We start from the raw sequence: 24,205 nt of genomic DNA on the forward strand, positions 1-24,205 counted from the left end.
TTGTTTTTCTAAAGTATTATTGTTTATTGTTCAATTTTTTGTAACCTCAATAAATTAAATGTATGAGGATAGATAAAATGCAATGATGATTTGTTTGGCAAAATGCATACTAGTTTGAAACTACAATATATCATTGTGTGTCAAAACAAGACATACTGGTTTCTCCAATGTAGGTCCATAGTTGATGTAACAATTTAACTTCAGACAATGTATAAACAAAATGCTTAATTTCTGAACATACAAACATTCAAGTGATTCCACCACTGTTTCCCAAGTAACATACAGTAGCCACAAACTAAGACGTTTTCCTCAAATAAATATGTTTGCTGATAAAGGAATGTAGTATTCAACTGATAAATCCCTATCATACAGCATATGGGATTCCCATGATTTGTGATTTTACACCACCTTTCAGCTGAGGGCACTTTATTTAATGTTAAATCCAGTATCAGGGAAAATTTGTAAAAGCTAGTTTGACCAATGAAGCTCAAATGAAGATTTAACAAAAGTACATTTATTTTTCTTTAATTAAATTTTTTTCCAGTAACTTATGATTATAGCCAAGTATTTACATTTCTTAGAAGTTCTCTGCATATTTCAGTAACAAAAGAATCTGAAGTTTTCAAGATACCCCTTCTATTTGGACTGAAAATTTTAACTGTGAGGAAAATTGTTTCTTTGAGTTTGACAATGTACATTATACATAATTCAGGGTTTAGACTAATGTTTTTTAGCTTTCAGTAGGAAAGAATTTTTTCCTAATGGTCTTCTTTTCTAAAAATCAGATACAGCTTCTTCTTTCACAAAATAAATGTCTAAATATAGGATTCTATTATTAGTCTATCAGTCACAGTTGTATGTCTCTACTGTCAAGGTTTTCCCTTTTGTTTTCAATAACATTTCCTAAGAGGTTCTGTTACTAAAAAGAAAGAGGTCCATCCTGCTTTCAAGAATATAGCATTACGTCAGACCATTCTTCGGTTAGTAGATGAAGGGCCAGGCCAGCTTATGATTTGCTAAATGCTAATAGGGAAAGAAAACGAAAACTGTTTTTAATTAATTTTTAAATCCCAGGTAGTCATTGTAGGTAATTTTAAAACAGGCTGATTCATTAGTTGTACTGTAGAATTCCAAAATAAATATGACCATTTACTCTTTAGCATGGTGATTTCACTTATTCCAAAACCACTCAGTAGATATTAACAGCTCCCAACACGATCTCTGGGAATAATCCGTAGTTCTGAACCATGCTTTAGGAAAACATTTCCTAAACAAAAAAGAGAAAGTTGGTCACCTATAGGTTAAATACAGGTATGTGTTATCAATAAGAGCTCTTCAAGGAAATCAGTTCCCAAAAAGTGTAAGTATGATCTTAGGAACAATAATATCATCATGTTTCAGTTTTCAATTACATAGTCAGAATTTCTCTCATGCATGAGAAACTGACTGCATGCTTTGTAACATTTTCCAGTTCCTCTCACATATGCACAGTCTAATGAACACTTTGCAATTTAAAACAAAAAAGCCAGGCACAAGATTACATATTAAGCTCATTAGTTAACAATATAAATTAATAGTTTCACCATGATTTTAAACATGACCGACAAAAATTCAAGGAAAGAATAAAAAGCAAAGATACTGCAAATACAATATGCTTTCAAGGCCTCCTGGCATTGTGTACAGCCTGCTATATCTGTTTTGTTCATCCCATATATTGTGTACCGTAGTGAGTTTTTAACAGTCTGGATCAAGTTGCATAGTCTAGCTGGCTGTCACAAAAATTAAACAAAGTGCTAAAAACCGAACACCCTTGCTCTGCCCCATCCCAGCTCATTCTATCCCCTCCCTCCCCCTGCCTCCGTTGCCCGGCCAATGGGAACTTCCCCACCCTCCCTCACTCACTCATTTTCACTGGGCTGGGGCAGAGGATTGGGGTGCGGGAGTGGAGGGGACTGTCTGGGGGTGTGGGCTCCGGGGTAGGGGCAGAAATGAGGGGTTCAGGCTGCGGGAGGGGGCACCTGGCTGGGGCAGGGAGTTGGAGTATGGGGTGTGTGTGAGGGCTCCAGGTGGGGGTGTGGGCTCTGGCATGGGCGTTGATGTGTGGAAGGGGGCTATAGGCTGGGGGTTGGAGTGCAAGAGGGGGTAGGGGCTCCGAGAGGGAATTTGGGTGCAGGAAGGCGTTCTGAGCTGTGGCAGGGGGTGTGGGCTCTGGGAGGGAGTTTGGATGCAGGAAGGGGCTCAGGACTGGCACAGGGTTGCAGAATGGGGTTTGGGGTGCAAGATCAAGGAGGGGGCTCAGGGCTGGTTCCCGGCCAATGGGAACTGTGGAGCTGGTGCTTGAGGTGGGGGCAGCATGCGAAGCCCCCATGGCCACTCTTATGCCTTGGAGCTGGAAGGGCATGCCAACTGCTTCCTGGGAGCCGCGCGGAGCCAAGTAGGGAGCCTGCCAGCCCCGCGCCAACCGGATTTTTAAAGGCTTGGTCAGCAGTGCTGATTGGTGCTGCCAGGGTCCCTTTTTGACCGGGTGTTTCAGTCAAAAACCGGACACTTGGCAACCCTACCCATCACTGATATATATTCCCAACCTTAACTATCTCAACATATTTTTTGTCTTTGAATATAAATATATTATCTTGCCTGAATAACAATGAAGCAGGAAAAGTCAGCTCCTCACTCATTAGCTTGTTTTCTCAAGAACTTTTTTCAGAGGTATCTAATGTATTGAGTCTTCTTACAGGTTTTTAAAGTTCTCCAAGCCTAAGGTGATCTTACTATGAATTTATATACAGACACACATCTCTTGGTGGAAGTACAGGGGCACAAGGTGCCCTTAAACTCAGTACCAGCTACCCACATCATGGGAAGCAACACCGAGGGAGAAGCAGGTTCAGCAGAGTTGCTACTTCCACCCTTTTCTAGAGGGACACAGAAGGGGTGGGGGTGGAATAGGTGGAATCTTAGCTCTGCTCTTTCCCACACACCCAAATGAACCTTGGTGGTGCTGTACATCAGGGAGATTCCACAGCACTAGGTATAGACTTGATACAGTTTAGGCTAATCTGGAGCAGCCAGGAGGCTGGAAAGTAGATTTTCAACTCCTTCAGACACCTGTTTCTTACACTGGGCAGTTTGTAATGTCAAAACGTAGTCCTAAATTAACTTAAATGTTACCTATTCTGTGCTCTACGAACCTCAAATCAATCAAACATCATTAAACTCAGATTTCCTTCAAAATTTGCTATCCTATTGTCAACATATGTTATATGTTAGTACTGTTCACAGGTATTTGCATATCGGGGAATAAAGCTTCAAATGAATAAAGCTTTCTTGATTGGATGTTTAACCTCTCAAATATCAACCAAACTGTCTGTTAGAGACGGCGATTAAAATATACATCTAAAAACAAAAATTAAAAAGCGGTAAGTCATCTTGATTTCCTGATTTCGTAAATAGAGCTATGAAAAATGTTGGGGTGGGGGGCGATGAGGGGGTGGAAAGAGGGTGGGGCAAAGAGGGCAATATTGAAACGTTGCCCTTTTTCAGAATATTTTGACCAGTTCTATATTTGGTTGGAAGGGGGGCGGAGAGGGGGGAAGGAATGTGAAAATTTAGTCAAAATTTTCCATTTTTTTTTATTTTAAAAAAATTATGACCAGCTCAAACTGTAAATGAAATGAAGAAAGAAAGCTAGTGGATCCTTAAGAAAGACGTATTACAATGGTTATAAGTTTATAAGAATCATCTCCCTACATCGCTGCAGAAATACTTTTTAATCTCTTTCCCGAGCAGGACATTGAAGAGAAAAAAATAGACTCACTCATCTACTTTTATGTATTATACTAAAAATGTATCTTCTAGCCCTGTCAGTGGTTCCTCATCTCTGCCTCTGAAAACAGAAAATGATATACTATTTTTGCTTGTCTCTTTTCCTTCTCCTTAATTCCTTCCTTTGCCTTCTCTCTTTCAGCTGTATTGTGCGGGCAGCAAAATGAAGACCGCTCTCCAATATCTTGAGAACCTGCAGACAGTACACTTCAGAGATCAGGAATTGAGTAAATTTCACTTTAACGCTCACACATACACCAGGACAGGTTGGAACAAAGCATCAGGAAAACCAAAGTAGGGAGGGAGAATAAAACAGAGAGAATAACGGTTGCACAGGGAATGATTCAAAACACGACCACAAGGTTGGAGGTGGAAAGGAGATGAGAGAAAGTAAAATGAGAGCGGAGGGGGGGAGTAACTGATAAAGGGACATAAAGGGTAGTGGTAGTGAACAGATGAGACCACACAGGAAATGAAAGGAAGACAGAGTACACTGAAAAACAAGGGGTGAGAGTAAGTCCACCTTTTCAGAAGCACTGTCCAACCCTTGGCTAGCTGTTCCAATCCAATGATAATACAAAAAACACAAGTACACTGAGGGCTTATCTACACTACCTGCCGGATTGCTGGGCAGCGACTGATCCAGCGGGGGTCGATTTATTGCAGCTAGTATAGACACACTAAATCGATCACTGAGCATTCTCCCGTCGACTCCCGTGCTCCACCAGAAAGAGAGCGCAAGTGGAGTCGATGGGAGAGTGCCAGCTGTCGACTTACCGCAGTGAAGACACTGCAGTAAGTAGATCTAAGTATGTCGACTTCAGCTATGCTATTCTTAGATCGATCCCGCGCGGTAGTGTAGACAAGTCCTGAGACTGAGAAGTACTAGTATGACTGAGCAAACAAAACCTAGCTTTTGTATAACCTTAACCATCATTCAAATGGATCGCAGGCGTATACTGCTGGTAGTGACAGGCTTTTAAGGAAGAGAAAGCAGTTTTAAGTAAAAATATCCAATATTTAGGGAAATTTCAATTCTATTCCCCCCCTCCCCCCCCAAAAAAATCTACCTACATGTGACAAATATCTAAATATCCCTTGATACTTATGTGTGAAAATATGTCTGTTACAAGTTCTCTCCCAGAAGCCTCAACATCACTCTGCTAAGTGCTTGCTTTTATGACAGATCAAAATCTCTAACACTTGTCCAAGTTATCACTAGAGTGGAGCAAAATTTACCATTTTCCCTTGAAGTTAAAACTAAGGGACACTTTAGGCACAGTGGCTGAGATTTAAAATACTCTATTTGTCTAGCCTAACGAGGGCTGGCAGATCCACGCATTTGGAGTGTCCTGCCACAAGCATATACTTTTAAGAGGTTTGCCAGGAGTATATATTGCTGAAGCACAAAAAAGCCAAAAGATTTTGTATGGCTATTGTATTATTTTCTGCTACTCACAAAGCCAAGGCACAACAAAGGAAACATGAAGATAAAGCTGATTATATACAAAACACATTAGGTCTTGAACAATGAATCTGATACCCTGAGGACTAAACCTGCTAATCTGGATGAAATGTACTTGTGCCACTATGCACCCGACAAAAGCTGTACAAATGTTATTTAAACAGGCCCACATTTGCCCCCAGGCACATCACTCACTCCTGCCCCTCCCTCCCTGCCTCTACCATTAATGCAACAGTGTTTTCTTCAAAAAGGTACGGCATGCTTGCCCCCAAACCAGAGAGTCTTCCAAATCGAAATCTGTATGGGAGTTAATGCTGGTTGGTTCGCTTTAACTCCTGCTCTGCACCTTTTACCTCTCCCTCCCAAAATGGAGGTAGCACAGAGTCAATGTGGGGGAGGAGGAGAGATTATATTTTGGCAGTATAACATTACTGTTGTTGGGGTTGGGAGACAAGGGAATGGCATGGAAGGACTGTGTCTTCTCATGGAATGCCTGAGATCCACAGGGAAAACATTACATTTTTTCCAATAAATCCTCACGTTCTGAGGTTTTTGTAGACTGAAACAATTGCTCTATCAAATGAGATTTTAAAGCACTAAAAGCATTTTAAATGAAAATATCAAAAACACTAGTTCTTGCATGGTTACTCCTGAGGGCATTCTGCTCCAAATCATTTAAAATCCTGCACTAAAAAATTAAAAAAGTCTGTGCACAATATTTTAAAATTCTGCAAAATTTTTTGTGACAAATAAATGTGGAGGCTTGAGCATGGCACTGGGGGGCACAGGCCACAGGGTTCACAGCGGTGGGAGATCACCCTGAAGCTTCCCCGACTCTGGACTCTGCGGTGAGGCTGCACCCAACCCTGACACAGCACAAGGACTGGGCCTACCCCAGAAACATGCACCTGCACACGGGGCGGTAACAGGCAGGCTCAGCAACGCAGGATCCAAGTGTGGAGGGGCTTAGTGTCAGGGTTTCCAGGTATGGGTTGAGGGTTCTGTGTAGGGCAATCTGGATGCGGGCAGCTTAGTGGGGGATCCAGGTGCGGGAAGAATCTGGATGTACAGGGGCTTGTTGGGGGGTTCTGGGTGCAATGGTAATGGGACTCTGCAGGTTGGGTCCAGGTAAAGGTGATTGGGGCTCAGCGGGGGGGGGGGGGGGGAGGAACTGGATGCGGGGGTATAGAACTCTGTGAGAGGGGGCTCAGAGGGGGGTCCAGATGCTGGAGGAGTGTGGCAGGAATTCAGGTGCAGCTGACTGGGGCTTGGTGGGGTGGGGATCAGGGTGCGGGTGTCTCATTGGGGTGGTCCAGATGCAGGGGGAGTGGTTCATCGGGGGGGTTCTGAGTGCAGGGGAGTGAGGATCGGCGGGAGGGTCTGGGTATGAGAGGGTCTGGATGCATGCTGATTGGATGGATGGGGGAGCTGCTCCCTGTACAGGGATCCCTCCCTCTGCAGCTGAGGAGAGATGGGTGCAGGAAGCGGGAGGATGGGGGAGTTTGCAGAGCTTCCTGTGGTTGAGGGAGACCCAGCCCCAGATGCTGTGCAAGGCAAGAGGAAGTCCCATCCTCCCGAGCCAAGCCAGGACTAGTAGCTGAGTCCGGCACAGGGTAGAGGAAGCCGGGTCTGCCCAGTCCTGCCTCCTGCACCACAGTGATTTACCTCTCTGCCAGCTGCCCTTGGCACCTGAAATATACTGCTGGGGAGGGTCGCATGACCGCTCTTGTGGCTTCCCTTTGCCTCCCCATTAGAAAGTCATTTTTCTGTGGGGAAGCAAAGAAATCTACATGGGAAATACATTCTGTGCATGTGCAGAGGCATAGAATTCCCCCAGGCGTAGTACATGATGCCATGTCTATTGATAACCAGCTTTGTCATAATTCATCTAGGTTAACGTATGACCCATCACAACTGAAGCATGGGGGACTAAATATGAGTGAATGTGCCGAGCCTAGTGCTGGTGAAGACTTTCAACACTCTCAGAAGGGCAATGCGCCAGCATTGCTTAGCAGCATCGGTGCATATTTAAGAAACCATCACCTGATGCTGACAATCTGGCTTCCAATCACCCTGTGTCTAATCTTCCTTTTGCAGCTAAGAATCATGAGAAGATTGTGGTAAGAACTCTTGGTACCTAGATGCCTCTGATTTATTTGACCCTTATCAATTATGTTATTGCTCTTGTAACACTGTGAGATGACTTTCTAGTGGTGATGGATGAAGTTCAAGTATCCATACTGCATTATTAGATTTATCATCTGCCTTAGATTCTGTAAGATGCTATCTTGTTCTCATAAGAACGGCCATACTGGGTCAGACCAAAGATCCATCTAGCTCAGTATCCTATCTTCCGACAGTGGCCAATGCCAGAGGGAATGAACAGAACAGGTAATCAAGTGATCCATCATGTCGCCTCTGGCAAACAGAGGCTACAGACACTCAGAGCATGGGGTTGCATCCCTGCTCATCTCGGCTAATAGCCATTGATGGACCTATCCTCCATTAATTGATCTAGTTGGTTATTTTTAATCTGTTATAGTCTGGGCCTTCACAACATCCTCTGGCAAAGAGTTCCACTAAGTGACAGTGTGTTGTGTGAAGAAATGTTACCTTTTGTTTTAAATCTGCTGCCTATTAATTTCATTTGGCATAGTAAGGAGTAAATAACATTTCCTTATTTACTTTCTCAACACCAGTCATGACTTTATAGACCTTTATCATATTCTGCCTTAGCTGTCGCCTTTCCAAACTGAAAAGTCCCAGTCTTATTAATCTCTCCTCCTTCTCATTCAGTGTGTATTTGAGGATGTTAGTGGATTAGACCCTGATTCAGCAAGGTGCTTAAATCTTTTGTGGGACTGGGCCTTAGGGGGAAAGAAAGAGTTGCTATATCTCCAATGTGTTGAAAACACTCAACTTCATTTTTCTCTCTCTCTTTTGATCCCAACAGAGTGGTTGTGTCTCTTCCACAATGTTTGGTGGAGAATGAGGCACAGATGAGTTAGATCTGGCTGAGGCTCAAGCCAGATAAGGAGAAGATATTGGTAGGCTGGGGAAAGCAATCAGAAGATATGGCAAAAGTCACATACATTCCACCTACTGAAGGTGTTTGTCCACCAATTGTTGCTCATGTTTGCAACATAGAAGTCTTGTTAGATTCCTAATTATCATTGGATGATCACTGTTCAGCAGTAACTAAGACCACTTTTATCATTTGTGTCTGAACACAAGGTCTGACCATTTCTTTCCCAAGTGGACCTTGACAACATATTTCGTGCCTTTGTCATTTGGAGACTAGACTACTGCAATGTTCTCTTAAGGTTACACTTTAAATTTATTTGGAAGGTAAGGTAGGGCAGAATGCAGCAGCCTACTTTGTAAACAGTCTTTCCATGAGCATACTCAGTCAGGGCTCCAAAATCTGCACTGGCTGCCTGTGTATTTCTGGGTGCAGTTTAAGATGTTGATTTTAAGATGACTTCAAACTTTCCTATTTGAGAGACCACCTCTCTCTCGCTCTCTGGCACATTGCCACAGTTGAGCTTAGAAGAGGTTTTTGAACTGGGTCCCCCTCGATCTGAGTGAGAGGGGACTGCTGGCATGGGCAATCAGGGAGATCCCTTTCCTTTGGAATGTTTCTTTCACCCAGTCCAAAGTAGTTTTAATCAGTTGACCTTCAGAGCACACTGCTAAATCTTTTTAGAAAGGCTGCAGAAGTAGTAAATATTGCTGGGTGATGTACAGGGGAAGTTAAGGGTTTTTTTTTTTCCCTGCAAGGTTATTTAGTATTATATATTATGGGGTTGCTATTTCTTTTTCTTTATCATATTAAGTATTTATGAGAGGGTCCTGGAATATTAGCTAGGCGCTTACTGTTGTTTCACAGATCTAAATAAACAAAATATTGAGCAATAACTATATGATCTTAATGATGTTTGACATGAAACTTTGAATGCAGCTTTCAGCCATTGTTTAGTACTTCTGGGTCCCTTGAAAAGCTGTTAAAACTTGGATAAACTAGATGAGGACATAAGTCATTCACTGTGGTGCATCGTAACTGAATAAAAATAATTCAGTTTTTTCTTAATTGGATGTCACAAATATAACTACTTACCCGCTGTCTGTGCAGGGTTTATTCCTATTCCATCTAAGTTTAAAAAATATATATATTAATTTTGGGGGCTAAAACAAAAACAGATCTAAGTATCTAGTAGTGTAAACTTACAACATTAAAATGAATGCAAAATATTCAAACTTCTAAACAACATACTGTAATAATTATTAAATATCAGTCTTTATTAATTTCCTATTGCCAAAAAATATCGCTAGTCATCTTTATTACTTACAGCTGATGATAAAAATTTCAGCATAGTGAACCACAAGATATGCTGTAGGATAAAACCTCTCAAATAGCAATAAAATATTCATGGCAAAACCCCATGCACCAGCATTATGAATAACAGTGAGGTATTACTTTTGAAGCTCATCTGTTTGTATGCTGGTTAGATTATAGAGAAAACCTGCTTATATACTTTTCTGGAATACAGCTTAACTGAATCAACAATAGAAGAACTATTTTCTTACCATTTGTTATAATAGCACTTGTTGCTGCAGGAACTTTGAACTAAATGAAACAAAAGTATGACAAATTAAATTTAAAGACAGACAACAAAGTGGAAAATCCGACAGTGAACATTTAAACTCTGTTGTAATTTTAGCTGCTTAGGCCTGTATGAAGAATAATTATGGAAAAAAAATCCTCTTCAGATTTTATAGGACTATCAAAATAATTGTTTACAATCAACGCTTATTATTCACTAAGAGGTTATATGGAACAAAGTACACAGTGTTAAAACAGTTGATTAGATCTAATCATCTGAAAAAAAATTCTCTGGAAATAATGTCAAAATTATGCTAATTGAAGAGTTCAAAAAAAAAATTCTGATAATACTGTAAGGAGCAGCACCAAAAATGTTGATGAAAATGAGTAACTACTCAATTGCATACATTTCTGGAACAAAGATGCAATTTTGTTTTATAATTTGCTTTAATTTAAATTGATCAAATATAGATGCCAGAACCTTCTGGAATAAAAATGGACAAATAAAACCTTCAAACACTTATGTACATAAACAATTTCATGGAATTTATTCAAGTATCATTCATGGGCACAAAGTTAAGTGTGTGCATAAGCATTTGCAGGACTGGAGCCTTGGTCTTTGCGTAAAGGTGATTTTATTTTATTTTTTTTAAAGACATGGCTATAGCAAAAATGGCTCAAGTCTGAAATCTGACACATACACAGTCCTGGTGTTGAGAGCTATGGTGTTTTTCAGTGCATGAGCAACTGTAAAATCACTTGTGTGCATATTTAGAAACATTTATTAAGATCACAATGAGCAGAATCACAGTGCAGAGTTCCTGCTTGGCTTGACTTGGAGCTGGGCAGGGATGGTCTGCTACTGGGACAATTTATGTGGGGGAATTTACAACCGTTTCATAAACTGCTAACTCCTTAAAACAAAAACACACAAAAAAAAGTCACAGCTGGCCAGATAGAAAATAGTCTCTACTCTGCACTTCTGAATGTATTTTCAGTAAGTCTTTCAAAAGTCTCTTGGATTGAAACACTCACTTCAGGCTACTAGATTTTGCTATATTAAGGTAATACAGTGAAAATAGTTATGAGTTTTGATGGACTACGATATTATTTTTATGTGACAGTACTGTCCATGGGTCCCAGCCAGAGCTGGACCCCACTGTGCTAGGTGCTGTACAATGATATAGTAAAATATAGCTCTTGCCTCAAAGAGCTTCCAATCTAACATCCCGATCCTGTAAACACACAGGTCCATAAAGTTACTCACAAGGTTAAATCTTTGAAAAATCTGACCTAGTATGCTCTGTTTCTGGACTCAGATGGTATCATGCTTAAAATCAGGTCCAGGAGAAAATAGTAGGTGTGGACAAAGGGTTACTGTTACAGGATGATTCAAGCCCCCTTTCCTTTTTTTAATCTGAGTCCTGGTCAACATTTAAAATTTAGGTAAACATAGACAATAATATTTGCAAATGCATCAATGACAGGAGAGGTCTCAGAAAACTGGAGAAAGGATAACGTAGTGCCCATCTTTAAAAAGGGGAAAAAAGAGGAGCCAGGGATCTGTAGATCAGTCAGCCTGACCTCGATACCTGGGAAGCTACTAGAGCAATGTATAAAACATTCAATTTGTGAATACCAGGAGGATGAAGGGGGAAATAACTAGCAGCAAGCATGGATATATTAAGAACAAATCATGACAAACCAGCTTGATTTCCTTCTTTTACAGGGTAACTGGTTTGGTGGATGGGGGAATGCAGTGGATATTAATATACCTGGACTTTAGCAAGGCTATTGACACAGTCCCACATGACAGTCTAATAAGTAAGCTGGAAAAATGTGGGCTCAGAGGAACTGCCATTAAGTGGATATATTACTAGTTAAACAACCACAAAGAGTAGCTATGAATGGAATGATGTCAGATTGGAAGGAGGCCTCAGGAGGGATTCCACAGGAATCTGTTCTGGGTCCAGAGTTATTTAACATCTTTATTAATGATCTAGATGTAGGAATAGAGAGCATCCTGTTCAAACTGGCAGATGACACAAAGCTCTGGGGGGGCTGCAAACACTTTGGAGGATAGAGCTTAAATTCAAAGGGATTTTGATAATAGGGAGATCTGGGCTATAGACAACAAAATGAAATTCAACAAAGACAAATGCAAGGTGCTACAATTAGAGAAGAAAAATCAAATGCACAAATACAGAGTAGGGGATAACCGGTTTGGTAGCAGCACTGCTGTGAAGGATCTGGAAGTTGTGGTGGATCACAACCACAACATGAGCCAATAATGCGATGCTGTTGCAAAAGAAGTAAATGTAATTTTAGGTTGCATTAACAGAGGCATTGCATGCAAGTCATGGGAAGTGACAGTACTGCTCTACTCGGCACTGGTTAGGCCTCAGCTGGAGAACTGTGTCCAATTTTGTTCATCTATGTATAGAAAAGATATGGAGAAACTGGAAAGGATCCAGAGGCAACCGATAAAGATGATCAAAAGGATGGAATGCAAGCCATACGAGCAAAGGCTGAAGGAACTGGGTATGTTTAGTTTGGAAAAGAGGCGATTAAGAGGGGGGACATTACAGTGGTCTTCAAATAGTTGAAAGGCTGCTATAATAAAAGTTGTTTTCTCTTGCCACAGAGGGCAGGACAAGCGGCAATGAGTTCAAGCTACAGCAGAGCAGATTTAGATTAAATCTCAGGAAAAACTTCCAAATAGTAAGAACAATAGGACAACGGAACAGACTGCTTAGAGAGGTCGTGGAAGTTCCTTCACTGGATGTTTTCAAAAGTAGGCTGGATAACCACCATTCTTGGATGGTTTAGATACAACAAATCTAACCCTTTGCCAAGATGCAGGACTACATGACCCTTGTGGTCCCGTCTAACCCTATGGTACTATAGTTCTCCAGTCAACATAATAAAACCACCTCAATGAGCAATGGTAGCTATGTTGGCAGGAGAAACTCTCCCCATCAACATAGCGCTGTGCACACTACCACTTATGCTGCAAAACTTATGTTGCTCAGGGAGGTGATTTTTTCACATCCCTGAGCGACATAAGTTTTGCCGACATAAGTGGTAGTGTAGACATGGCCTAAGTCTAGGACATCTGGGATGAAAGGGGAAAGCAGCAGTAGTCAGGGCTCCCAATGTTACTCAATATTTGCTACTGTTCCAAGGAGCCCCTGAATTCATGCACCAACTGTATGTAACGGAAAGGATACTGTTGGCTATCCCCAAAGAGCAACTGAGCATCCATCTTCTCACATCTCCTATATGACTGGTCTGTATATGCACCATCTCCAGTGAATGACTGAACATGCTTCCTTCCAGCCCAAGGCTACAGAGGAGAAGCTGGACTTTCCCCGTAATGGCTGCTAGAGGCTGCAGCTGGTTTGGCACTGGAACTGAGAGCAAGAAACCAGTCTGTCCTGTGCTCTCAGCGACACCTCTGTTGGAACTCAGCCAGTAAGAAGGTGGAAACTGCCAAATTCAAAAGCAGAGCAGACACAAGGCGGACTTGGGGAGAGAAAAGAGGAGATTCGGTCAAGTAGTCTGGCAAAACTGTGGCTGAAGGGGGCAGAGAAAACCAGAATTGTCTGAGCAAGTGCAGGGTAGGCGGGAGGTGACTGGGGATAAAAGGGAGAGGAAGCTTGAAATGGAAGCTATAGGGGGCAGGGAAACGGAAGGCTTTAATTGGTTGGGTAGGAAGGAAGGGCAGTTTGGAACTGGTTGAACAAAGAGATTATGACTGGGAACTGGGGTGGGAAGACACTGAGATAACACGAGATGAGGAAGTGGGGGGAGGAGGGAGGCTGAACAAGGAGGCTGGATCTAGGAACCAGAGTGTGTGTGTTGAGGGATGGGGAGACAGATCTGAGAAAGATATGGGTTGTGAGGAAAGAACTTGGATTTTCTGGGCAAAGAGACTGGGATAAGACAGTGGGGGATACGGGGAAAAGTGAGAAGGTGGGAGACTGAGATTGGATGATGAATGCAGGGAGGGAGACTAGAACTGGGAGCCAGTGGAAGGAGAGAGGAGACAGACAGATTGGATGGGGAGGTTGGGGCTGGACTGAGACTGACTGGACAAGGAGAATGAAAATGGATGTTGGGAGGGGAAATTTGGAACTGCGATAGCAAGACCAGAGGGGTAGATTCAAGTCCCAGCTTCCTTGTCCAGCTGGTTCTAATGAGAAGCCTGAGGAGTAGAGATGGACTGGACAAGCAAGAGAAGAGGGACTGGGACAGGCTGGAGGGGGAGAGGGAGGGGTATAAGGAGTCACGTTGGGGAAACAAGAAGAGTCTGTTCCCACTAGAGCTCACTCCCCTCCAGAGCTTGAAATGGAACCCAAGGTTCCTATCCCAACAGTCCTCTGCTGTCTGAAAGTGTGTGTGAAACCTATTGGCAAAGTGTCTCATCCCCATTTACTGCTGGCCCACACAGAGGATAACAACTTACTACTACTATCAGTTACTTTGTTAGCTCAGGTGGCAGAGATTTGCATGGTGGATCTATAGGATTGAATCTGGTTGATAAATTATTGAGTGTCCATATGATGGAATTTATGTTTGTTCAGTTTGCTTGTTTAAAAAGATAGGAAATTACACACACCCACAAAAACTATACTAAAAAAAATTCAGATTGCAAAGTCATGCACTTAACAGTTAGGAAATGCCTCAATTAAAGTTTCCAGTGTAACCTTAATTGAGCCCCCTTGTGCATATGCATTACTACACAGCCTTTAATTACATGATCACATACCCTTTTTACCATTGATCCCTGTCTCATTCAGTGCACTGGATGGACAGCTATACAATACTTTGTATTAATCTTTTTTAATGTAAGGTGTGGCCATAGACCTCATTAAACACACAATATTCAAACCCTGCTCCGAAGATATCTGCATGAATTTTTCTATGGCCCTCACCACTCTTATATACGAGTGCTTCATAAAATTAATTTATCTTCACAAACACCCCTGTGAGGTGACAGAGTGGAATTATCTCCATTTTACGATGGGGAGCTGAGGCACAGAGACAGGAAGGTAAAAAGTACCCACCAATTTTGGGTGCCCAAGCTGAGATGCCTAGGACTTGATTTTTGAAAGTACCTAACTTTTCATATCACTTTATATACTCAAATACAGCTCTCCCGGACTTCAACTGCAGTTGTGAGAGATCAGCATTTTTGTAAAACAGGCCCAAGATCTCAAGTTGGGCATGCAGAAAATGAGGAACACATAATTAGTGACCACCTCTGAAAGGTTTGGTCTCAGTGACTTGCACGGTAGCATCACACAAGAACTCTGTCGTAGAAGCAGGGATAGAATCCAGCGGCCTTAACCGTGAAACCATCCTTTCTCTTCTCCAGTTCCCTGCGTTATTCATTACTTTTCAACTTCTGCAACAAATGAGGAAGGGATACCACAGACAGCAGCCTCCTTTACTACACTGCCCTGATTCATCTCCAGAACAAAAGATGTGCATTGAATGAGGGAGTGATCCAGTGGAAAAAATAGTGTGTGATCATGTAATGAAAAACTATCATAACCGGGGGAGGGGCGGGGGCGGCTAAATTTAGGTTGCACAAGCAGTTTCTAACTTTTGAGTGCTTGACTTTGTAACTTGTTTTTAACAGAGTTTTTGTGTCCGTAATACGGATTTGGGGATTGATCCTGCTCCGTTAAAAGAAGGAGGAGCCAGATCAAGAGCTTTTTGCAGGAATGCCTATATTTCAAACCGATGCGGGTAAATAATGTGAAGATCATATTTGATATTATAGAAAAAGCCATCCAATTTTGCTGGACTTATGCTTTTTGCAAGCAAACACCATGTTTATTGTAGAAATGTACAAATTTGTATTCTTTGCAATATTTGTGGCAAAATAATGCTTAGGTATAAAAAGAATGGTTAAATCATGGCTTAAATATTTGCTTCAGAGTCATACCAAAAAAAAAAAAATCATATTGCTATGGGCTGAGTTAAACGTTATTGTTATGGGTCAGGCTTAATCATCTGCTGTATATTCAGGATAAATACGAAGACGACATTGTAATCAGGTGGTTGAAACAATGAAGCTGACTCCACCCTAAACACAGGCCCATGTCTCCGGCCAAAAACAAAGGGGCACATCCAAACTACTCAGGAACATGAACTATGTGGACCGGGGCTCAGCTGGGCATTGTTAGAGGGAGAGGGAGAGCGAGAGAGACCCCGAAGCAGCAAGAAAGCCAAAAGTAACAGAAGTGCTGGTAATGTGGCCCTGATAGAAAGCTAAGAAAGAAAACTATCTAGGCACAGAGTGCTGGTGGCAAGGCAGGTATGGAAGTGCAAGTAAAGAAACTGTCTCCTGCTGTTTGATTCCTATTGTATTCAGGAAAACAGGACTTTATGTATACTTTTTGTAAACAAACAAGATTGCATCAAAGAAAATACCTGTCTTTGTCATCAATTTCTCCTCCTACCTGCAACACCCCAAATTCGGCTAACAGCTCAGTCAAAAGGGGTAATAATCTTAAAAGGTATAGTATTAAAAACATTACTCATATGAAACCTATTCATACTATATTTAATAATTGATAACATCTTAATAAACTGAACAAAATATCTACATATTTCAGATAGCATGCCCAAGTAAAAATTATTTACTTCTCTACCGCTAGAAACACGTAAACAATGCTTTTTTTAAATTTAAAAGAGCACTAGCATGTTTATTCTGAGGGGCTACAAGATATTCTGTATGTTATCTTTAAAAATTCCCTCCACAGTAAATGAATGATTCATCTATTCAAATGATTGAGTTAACATTAAACTAAGTGGTTCATGGAGTATAGTCCATTTATAAAGCCAGAAACCAGGTCTTGTTCTTTTCAGTGACAAATACATGCAGTACCTGTGGTCTGAATTAAAAATTAAATTACACCTCTCCCCTTCCCCAAAGAATGTAGCTAATAAGCAAGGAAGCAAAGTCTTTTTATTCTATGTTTGTATAGCACTTTAGCACACTGGGGTCTTGGGTTCATGACTAGAGCTCATTGGCCCTACTGTAGTATAAATAAATATTATAAATAACAACCACCAAAGACAATGCAGTATTTTGAAAAGCGATCATTTCACTATTTCCTCCTCCCCATAACAGATCCTTGTACCAGCGTGTGAAAGAGCGAAATCTTGTCATATTGTATTATAGGTGGCTTCCAAAAAAACCTATAAAAGTATCAAAACCTATCTTTTAAAAATAAAATGTTTTTTTGTGTGTGCGCGCTAAGCGGATTTATATAACTGAACACTAATTATATGTGGGGTACAAGAGCCCACTACAACAATTGTTCTTCATTTTCCCCACTAAACCGCCTGAAAACAGCTGTAATTATCCCTCTAGGTTGTAAACCTACACAAAGGGGATGATTCAAAGCCCACTGATGTCAACAGAAAGACTCCCATTGATTTCAAAAGGCATGATCCAAAGTACATAAATACACACTAGTTGAAACTGTATCTTGTTTAATGGGACCATTTTAATAACTAATCCTTCCTAACATGGCTGTTTTTAAAGCATGGGCTGCTAGTATACACGAAAGCCTTAGAAATAGAAAAGGCCTATAAAGGTCTAGTCTACACTTTTTGGATGCAGTTATACTGGCAAAACGACTGTTTTAATGGTATAACTTCTATTGTTTGGGGAATTGGTATAAGCTATACTGGCAAAAGCACTCTTTGCTGGTTAAACTGCATCGCCGGTAAGAGGATCTGCCTGAACAGCTATACTGGCAAACCCTTTCTAATATGGAACGTCCTATGTCATCAGGTCCATTCCCTCTGCCAATACACTATTATTTCTTCTAGTACATTTTCCAAGGAGTAATGTGTGATTGTACTTGAGCAGCTAGCCTGAGCCACTGCAGCCATACTGTTATTTTTAGCCATTTAACAGAGAGAGAATAAGGGTTTGACTACACAGGAATGTTTTACCAGTTATACTGATACAATTACACCGGTATAGCTTCTTGTAGTTATATAGTTATACCAGTTAATTAATATTAATATAGTTATATATATATATAGTTATAGTTATATAGTTATACCAGTATAACTCCCTGTGTGGACACTCTTATTTCTTAATAAGAGTGTCCACACAGGGAGTTATACTGGTATAACTATATTAGTTTAAGGGTATATTAGTCGAAGGGGGAGAGCTCTCCCAGCAATAAAAAAATAACCACCCCTAATGAGGGGTGGTTGCTTTATTGCTGAGAGCGCAGCTCCCAGTGATAAAGCGCTGTCCATACTGGCGCTTTTCAGCCCTAAAACTTTTGTCACTCAGGGGACTGGTTTTTTCACACCCCTGAACAACTAAAGTTTTAGCACTGAAAGTGGCAGTGTAGACACAGCCTAAATTCACATCTTACTTTATACTGGTATAAACTTTTCTACAATGGCAAGCCATCAGTAACTTGCTCGAAATCACACAGGAAGTCTCCCAAATCTCAACCTGACATCCTAACCTCGGGACCATCCTTCTTCACTACTCCTTGTAATTTATACCCTTTAAATATTTATAAGCTATGCCTCCACCCTTAATCATCACTTAGCAATTTATAAACATTTCTCTTGCTTTTTCTTCACATTTATCCCTCCAGCCCCTTCGTCATTTTTACTTTCTCTGAAATCCCTCCAAATTATCACTTTCCCTTGAGCAAGGGAATGTTCAAAATATAACAATATTCCAGGTGTAGATTCACCAAAGCCAAGTAGAGATACACCATTTCCCCACTGAACTGTGATGCAGCACTTCCTCATATGCAGCCCAAAACAAGTTACATGTGTTATAGCAAAAAAGCCAACAACATTTTGTTGTCCACAATCACTACCAGAATTTCAGCATTACTGCTTTCCAGGTTACTCTCTTTCATTAACTTAATGTTTACTTCCTATTTTCTATCTCTATATATTTGTAAATCATACACACACATTTTATACCCATGCTATAAGTATGGATCAGATATCTTTTATTACTTTAAAAAATAATAAATATGTAACTGCCTTGATGAAATTCCAATTTGCTTTTATTGAAAAAGCTAACTTCCAACATGACTAATTCTTGCCCCAGCCATCTATAATTTCACACAAAAATGTACACGAGTCTTGTAATTTAACTCTTTGGTTAATGATGTAAACATTGTCACAATTCAAAACTTACTTCTTCTGCAGCAAACTTCAAGACAGCTGTGAAAGGTGTATTTTCAGGCACACTTAACCTGAAACAAAGAAAAGTTAACAGAAAACATGATTTCTAGACCAAATTAGAGACCAATTCCAATGGCCCTAAAGTTATTGATTATAATTTCACGGAAATCAATGGGAGTGCTCCTGCCGTTCAAATTAAGCATGTACTCACATGCTCTGCTAGATCAGGGCCCAAAACACTGAAAGAAGACTGGTACATTGCAAAAAAAATAACTGAACTTTTTATTTTTAAATACATTATTACAGGCATTCCAGAAGAAGTGATGTCAACATGTCTACCACATAAGAATTGTGGAAGACTTCCCAGTATCTAGTCTCCATACCTTTTTGAATGTGTGAGATTACATATTCAACTTTCCCCTACAAAAAGCCTGGTCTTGCAAACACTTCCTATGGGGGATGGTGTTTAATACATGAGTAGTACCACTGATTTAATGATAAGACCTCAAAAACCATATTGTGGTACCAACACAATGAGCAATATGGCCACAGTTACGAACTCAGGGCTTTAGTGAAGACGCTACTACACTGACGTAAGAGCTTCTCCTGTTGGCATGGTTAATCCACGTCCTCAAGAGGCAGCAGCTATGTTGATGGAAGGACACTGTCTATACTGGGGTTTAGGTCGGTATAACTATATTGCTGAGAGGTGTGCATTTTTCACATCCCTGAATGACGTAGTTATACTCATGTAAGTTTGTAGTGTAGACCTGGCCTCAGTGCTACATCATACAGATTAATGAGGTGTCCTGCGTGTCATTCCAGCCCACAGTGATGATACCTAGATAAATAGATCAGGAGCAGTATAAAGCTGTATACCATCTATAAAGAACACATCAGCATGATGTGGAAGAAGATAAGAGCTCCCCTTTTGTGCATCTGTAAAGTACTGTCCAGGTGACAATAATAAAACAATTTAAATTCAGCCAGATCAGAACCAAGTATCATTGAACCACACCCTAATTCTGCACATTTTTAACTTTACCTAGTTATAAGGAATACCACTCATTTTAGACCATATATAAATTATTATTACTTAGACTATGTCTACACTATGAGGTTAAGTCAATGTATAGCCACTGCGGTAATTAAATTGCTGTTCCATGTCCACACTATGCTCCATGTGTCAGTGGAGCACATTCATAGTAGCAGCTCTTACATCGACGCAGAAAGCAGTACATCGAGGGTAGCTATCTCACTGTGCTGTTGGCCCCAGGCTGTTTTGGGAAGAGTTTGCAATGCTTCATGGTGGCAAGTTCAGCATCACATGACACAGGCTTCACAAACCCATCATTCCATGGGCATCCTACTAGATTTCCAGTGCTGTTCAACTGCCCTGGTAACCTGTGAGCCAGCCATCTGTGTCAGAAAGCATGGAACCTGCACTGCTCTTCACTATTGCGCTGTGCGTTATGAGCACAAGGCAGGAGGAGCTCAACGGGGGAGGAGGAGAGCTATTCACCACCACCCTGACTCCAGCCACCTCCTTATAGAAGCAACAGGTCTGCGGCTCTGCACCAGAGGCAACTATTTGCCTCCCATGTCTTCTGCTATGCCTGCCTCAGCTCTTTTGAGTTTTACACAGCACTGCTGTGTGTCCCCTATCATAGCCCTTCCCCATTCCCCAAGCAAGTTCCTGCAGCTGGATTGGAGCTGTGCCTGCACAGCCTCCTCTCCCCACAGACCCAGGAGATCCATCACCTCCAGGCAGGAGTGTGTTTGCTGGGTGAGCTGGCATGCTAATCTGGGCAATTACTATGCGAGTTCTCCACATGGAGCAAACAGGAAGAGCAAGTTCAAAACTTCTCAGGGCTTTATCAGGAAAGGAGTGTTCACCTGTGTACCTGGCTGCAGGGAAGTGGAGTTCAAAACAATGACTAGAGCAGTCATGGTGGGCACTGTGGGATGCCGCCTGGAGGTCATTTATGGTGACGTAAGCAACACAGTGTTTACACTGACACTGTTAATCTAAGGGTATGGCTACACTTAAGGTTTGCAGCGCTGGTAGTTTGCAGCGCTGGTCATCCAGCTGTGCAGGGCCAGCGCTGGTGTGTGGCCACATTTGCAGTATTTGCAGCGCTGTTGGGAGTGATGCATTATGGGCAGCTATCCCAGCGTTCAAGTGGCCGCAACGTGCTTTTCAAAAGAGGGGGGTGGAGTGGGGTCTAGTGTGACAGGGAGCGGGGGGAAAGAGAGAGGAGATTTTTGGAGCCAACACTGTGTGTTTAGCTTCCTGCATTGAAAACTCAGAACATGTTTCCGACCCCTTAGTCTTAACTCTTAATTGCAAACAGCCTGCAGCCAACATGACTCCCCGCTGTCTCACTCCCTCCCTGCCTGCCTCTCATTTGATTGTTTACAGCCAGGTACAGATGATCACAGCAAACAGGAGCTCTGTTTGTTTTTTAGATAAGCAACGGAGCTCTGATCGGCTCGTTCATAACAAAACAAAGAGAGGCTGCATAACAAAACAAAGAGAGTAATTTATAAAAGCATTCTGGGATACATCCTTATACCCTGGAGGCCAATCACAGCGCTGGTGTGTGGCCACACTTGATGACCAGCGCTGCAGCACCAGCGCTGGAATCCTTATTCCCCATGCTGAGTGAGGTGTACGGCCAGCGCTGCAGCCAGGGAGTTGCAGCGCTGGAAGTGCCCTGCAGGTGTGGCCACTTACTAATTGCAGCGCTGGTGGAGGCTTTCCAGCGCTGCAACTCGCCAGTGTAGCCATACCCTAAGTGTTACGTCTCTCCTCGAGGTGGTTTTATTATGTAGCCGTAGCAGACAAGTTAAAGTGGCAGGAGCACTGCAGTGTGTACACCTCCGTAGTTAATTTGGCATAAGCTGCCTTATGTCGACAAAACTGTGTCCTGTGAACATGGCCTTAGTAAACTACACAAAAACATCAATTAAAATAACTATGTAACAAACAAGCTCCACAAGAATACCATTGCTATCCGTGCTACACTTGAAACCAAAATTACAGAAAAATGTATGTTAAAAAAATGAATTCCACACAATGCCACGAGGCTCTTTGAGAATAGTTTATGTGGAAGAGGCTTAACAATCTCCCACTGTGTAACCAAATTTTGCCCAAATATGAGCTGTAAATTTCCAGATTACGTCAGATTTCCTATAAATTGCTATAAATCACTGCATTTGCCCCTATCTTTAGTACAGAGTACTGGACTAGGAGTAATAGACTGCATCATTTATTTTAGACTTTTCTATAGAGCAATACATTAACTAATCTTAATCTCATCCTGTCACCTTCATCCTGCAATGCTAGGTGAGCAGCGTTCACAAGAAGAGGAGTCAGTGTGGGGCAGTAACCACAGACGAAACAGCAGATGTGGAGCAGCGTCCACGTGGAATGAAAAGGAAGCTATAAGCATGGGGCAATACCCACATGGAAAGAGAAGGAAGCTGAAGTGACATGAGCACTCACTCTCATGTGCTTTGCTGGCTTATTCTTGTTCACATGCTCAGGGTCAAACTGACTACCATATATGGGGTTGGGAAAGAATTTTCCCCCCAGATCAGTGAACCTAGGGGGTTTTCACATTCCTGTGCAGCATCGGGTATGGGTCACTTACCGAGATTACCTGGGTATATCTCAATTTTCTGCCTTTGCAGGGCCCTTTGGCATCAGTGCAGTTCAGTCCCTCCTGTTCTCTGCCTGTGGCATATAACAGTCTAGTCTCCTGTGGGCTGCAATACTTTAATATAATTTCACTAGTTGGGTTTAGTGTGGGGTGTTGGTGACCTATGCTACACAAGAGATCAGACTACATGATCTGATGGTCTCTTCTATCCTTAAACTCCCTGATATTCTATGATTCTATAATTCTGTGACTATGGGCATGAGGCAGTGTCTATGTGAACAGAGAAGTCTGTGGGAGGGAGCAGCCCTCATGGGTTCAGGGACAGTGCCTGTAGGCAAGACGGGTGGGTTTGGGGCACAGCTGAGGGTGGGTTACAGATGGCATCAGTAGACGGGGGCAGATCAGTGTCTGTGGGCAGGGCAGTGAAAGGGGGCACAGCGCCCATGGAAAGGGCAGCAGGAGATGGGGGGCTGAGGGGCAATACCCATGAGTGGGGAGGGTCAATGGCCATTGGCGTGGGAGGGGCTGGTGTGGGGATGCAGTACCTGTAGTCAGGGTGATTGCAGGGCTGGTGTGGGGTGGTGCCCATGGACAAGGCATAGGGGTTGGTAGCAGGGAAGTCGGTGGGGGGCAATGCCCATGGGCAGGGCGGGGGGGCTGGCATGCAGGGGTCAGTGCCTGGGGTGGGGCAGTTGGGGGATTAATGGGGGGTTGGTAGCAGGAGGAGGCTGGTGTAGAGGGCAGTGCCCGGGGGCGGGGTGGCTGGGGGGTGCCCATGGGCAGGGTGGGGGGGCATACAGGGGTCAGTGCCTGGGGGATTAATGGGGGGTTGGTAGCAGGAGGCGGCTGGTGTAGAGGGCAGTGCCCGGGGGCGGGGTGGCTGGGGGGTGCCCATGGGCAGGGTGGGGGGGCATACAGGGGTCAGTGCCTGGGGGATTAATGGGGGGTTGGTAGCAGGAGGAAGCTGGTGTAGAGGGCAGTGCCCAGGGGCGGGGCGGCTGGGGGCACAGGGCGGGGCGTGCCCGGGGGCGGGGCGGGGGGGCAGTGCCCGCGCAGTCAGTGGTGCCCCGGGAGGACGGGCAGTGGGCGCGGGAGAGGACGGATGTGGCAGCGCATGCGCACAAGGCATGAGGCAGCGAGGGGGGGGGACACTCACACTTTGTAGGGCAGCCGCGGGTCCGAGGTCAGCGTGATTTTAAAGGTGACTTTCGACCTGGGGAGGCAGAGGACAGAGCGTTAGAGCCGGCGCGGCGGGGGCGGGGCAGCGGAGGGGGGGGGTCGGGTCCGTGTCACTCACATGATCCGGTCCGGGCCCAGGAACCGCCACCGCCGCCGCCGCCCCCAGGCACACGTCAGCCGCCGCTGCGCCGGCCGGCCGAGGGGGCCTTCGCCGCCGCTTCCGCTTCCGCCCCGCCCGAGCTGCCCGGCCGCTGCCTGAACAAAACCGCCACG

At 43.0% G+C, this 24,205-nt stretch overlaps 1 protein-coding gene across 1 annotated transcript; it reads right to left on the reverse strand.

The window, feature by feature from the left end:
• On the reverse strand, positions 1–24,195 carry UFM1 (ubiquitin fold modifier 1). The gene is made up of 7 exons (XM_045015133.1): positions 24,051–24,195; positions 23,910–23,966; positions 19,102–19,159; positions 9,878–9,917; positions 9,408–9,440; positions 1,154–1,267; positions 1–1,023 (listed from the first exon to the last, which is right to left on the reverse strand). Coding segments are annotated over exons 1-6 (258 nt in total). The 5' UTR covers positions 24,053–24,195; the 3' UTR covers positions 1–1,023; positions 1,154–1,199.
• Positions 24,196–24,205: the final 10 nt, after the last annotated feature.

Source organism: Mauremys mutica, chromosome 1 (assembly GCF_020497125.1).
Source record: "Mauremys mutica isolate MM-2020 ecotype Southern chromosome 1, ASM2049712v1, whole genome shotgun sequence".
In the NCBI taxonomy this organism is placed as follows: domain Eukaryota; kingdom Metazoa; phylum Chordata; order Testudines; family Geoemydidae; genus Mauremys; species Mauremys mutica.

Coding starts and splice junctions, on each gene's coding strand:
- UFM1 (XM_045015133.1), bottom strand. Junction 9,918..19,101: donor TGAAGTTTGCTGCAGAAGAA/GTAAGTTTTGAA, acceptor TGTTTCATTTAG/TTCAAAGTTCCTGCAGCAAC. Junction 1,268..9,407: donor AAACCCTGCACAGACAGCGG/GTAAGTAGTTAT, acceptor TTTTTTGTTTAG/GAAATGTTTTCCTAAAGCAT.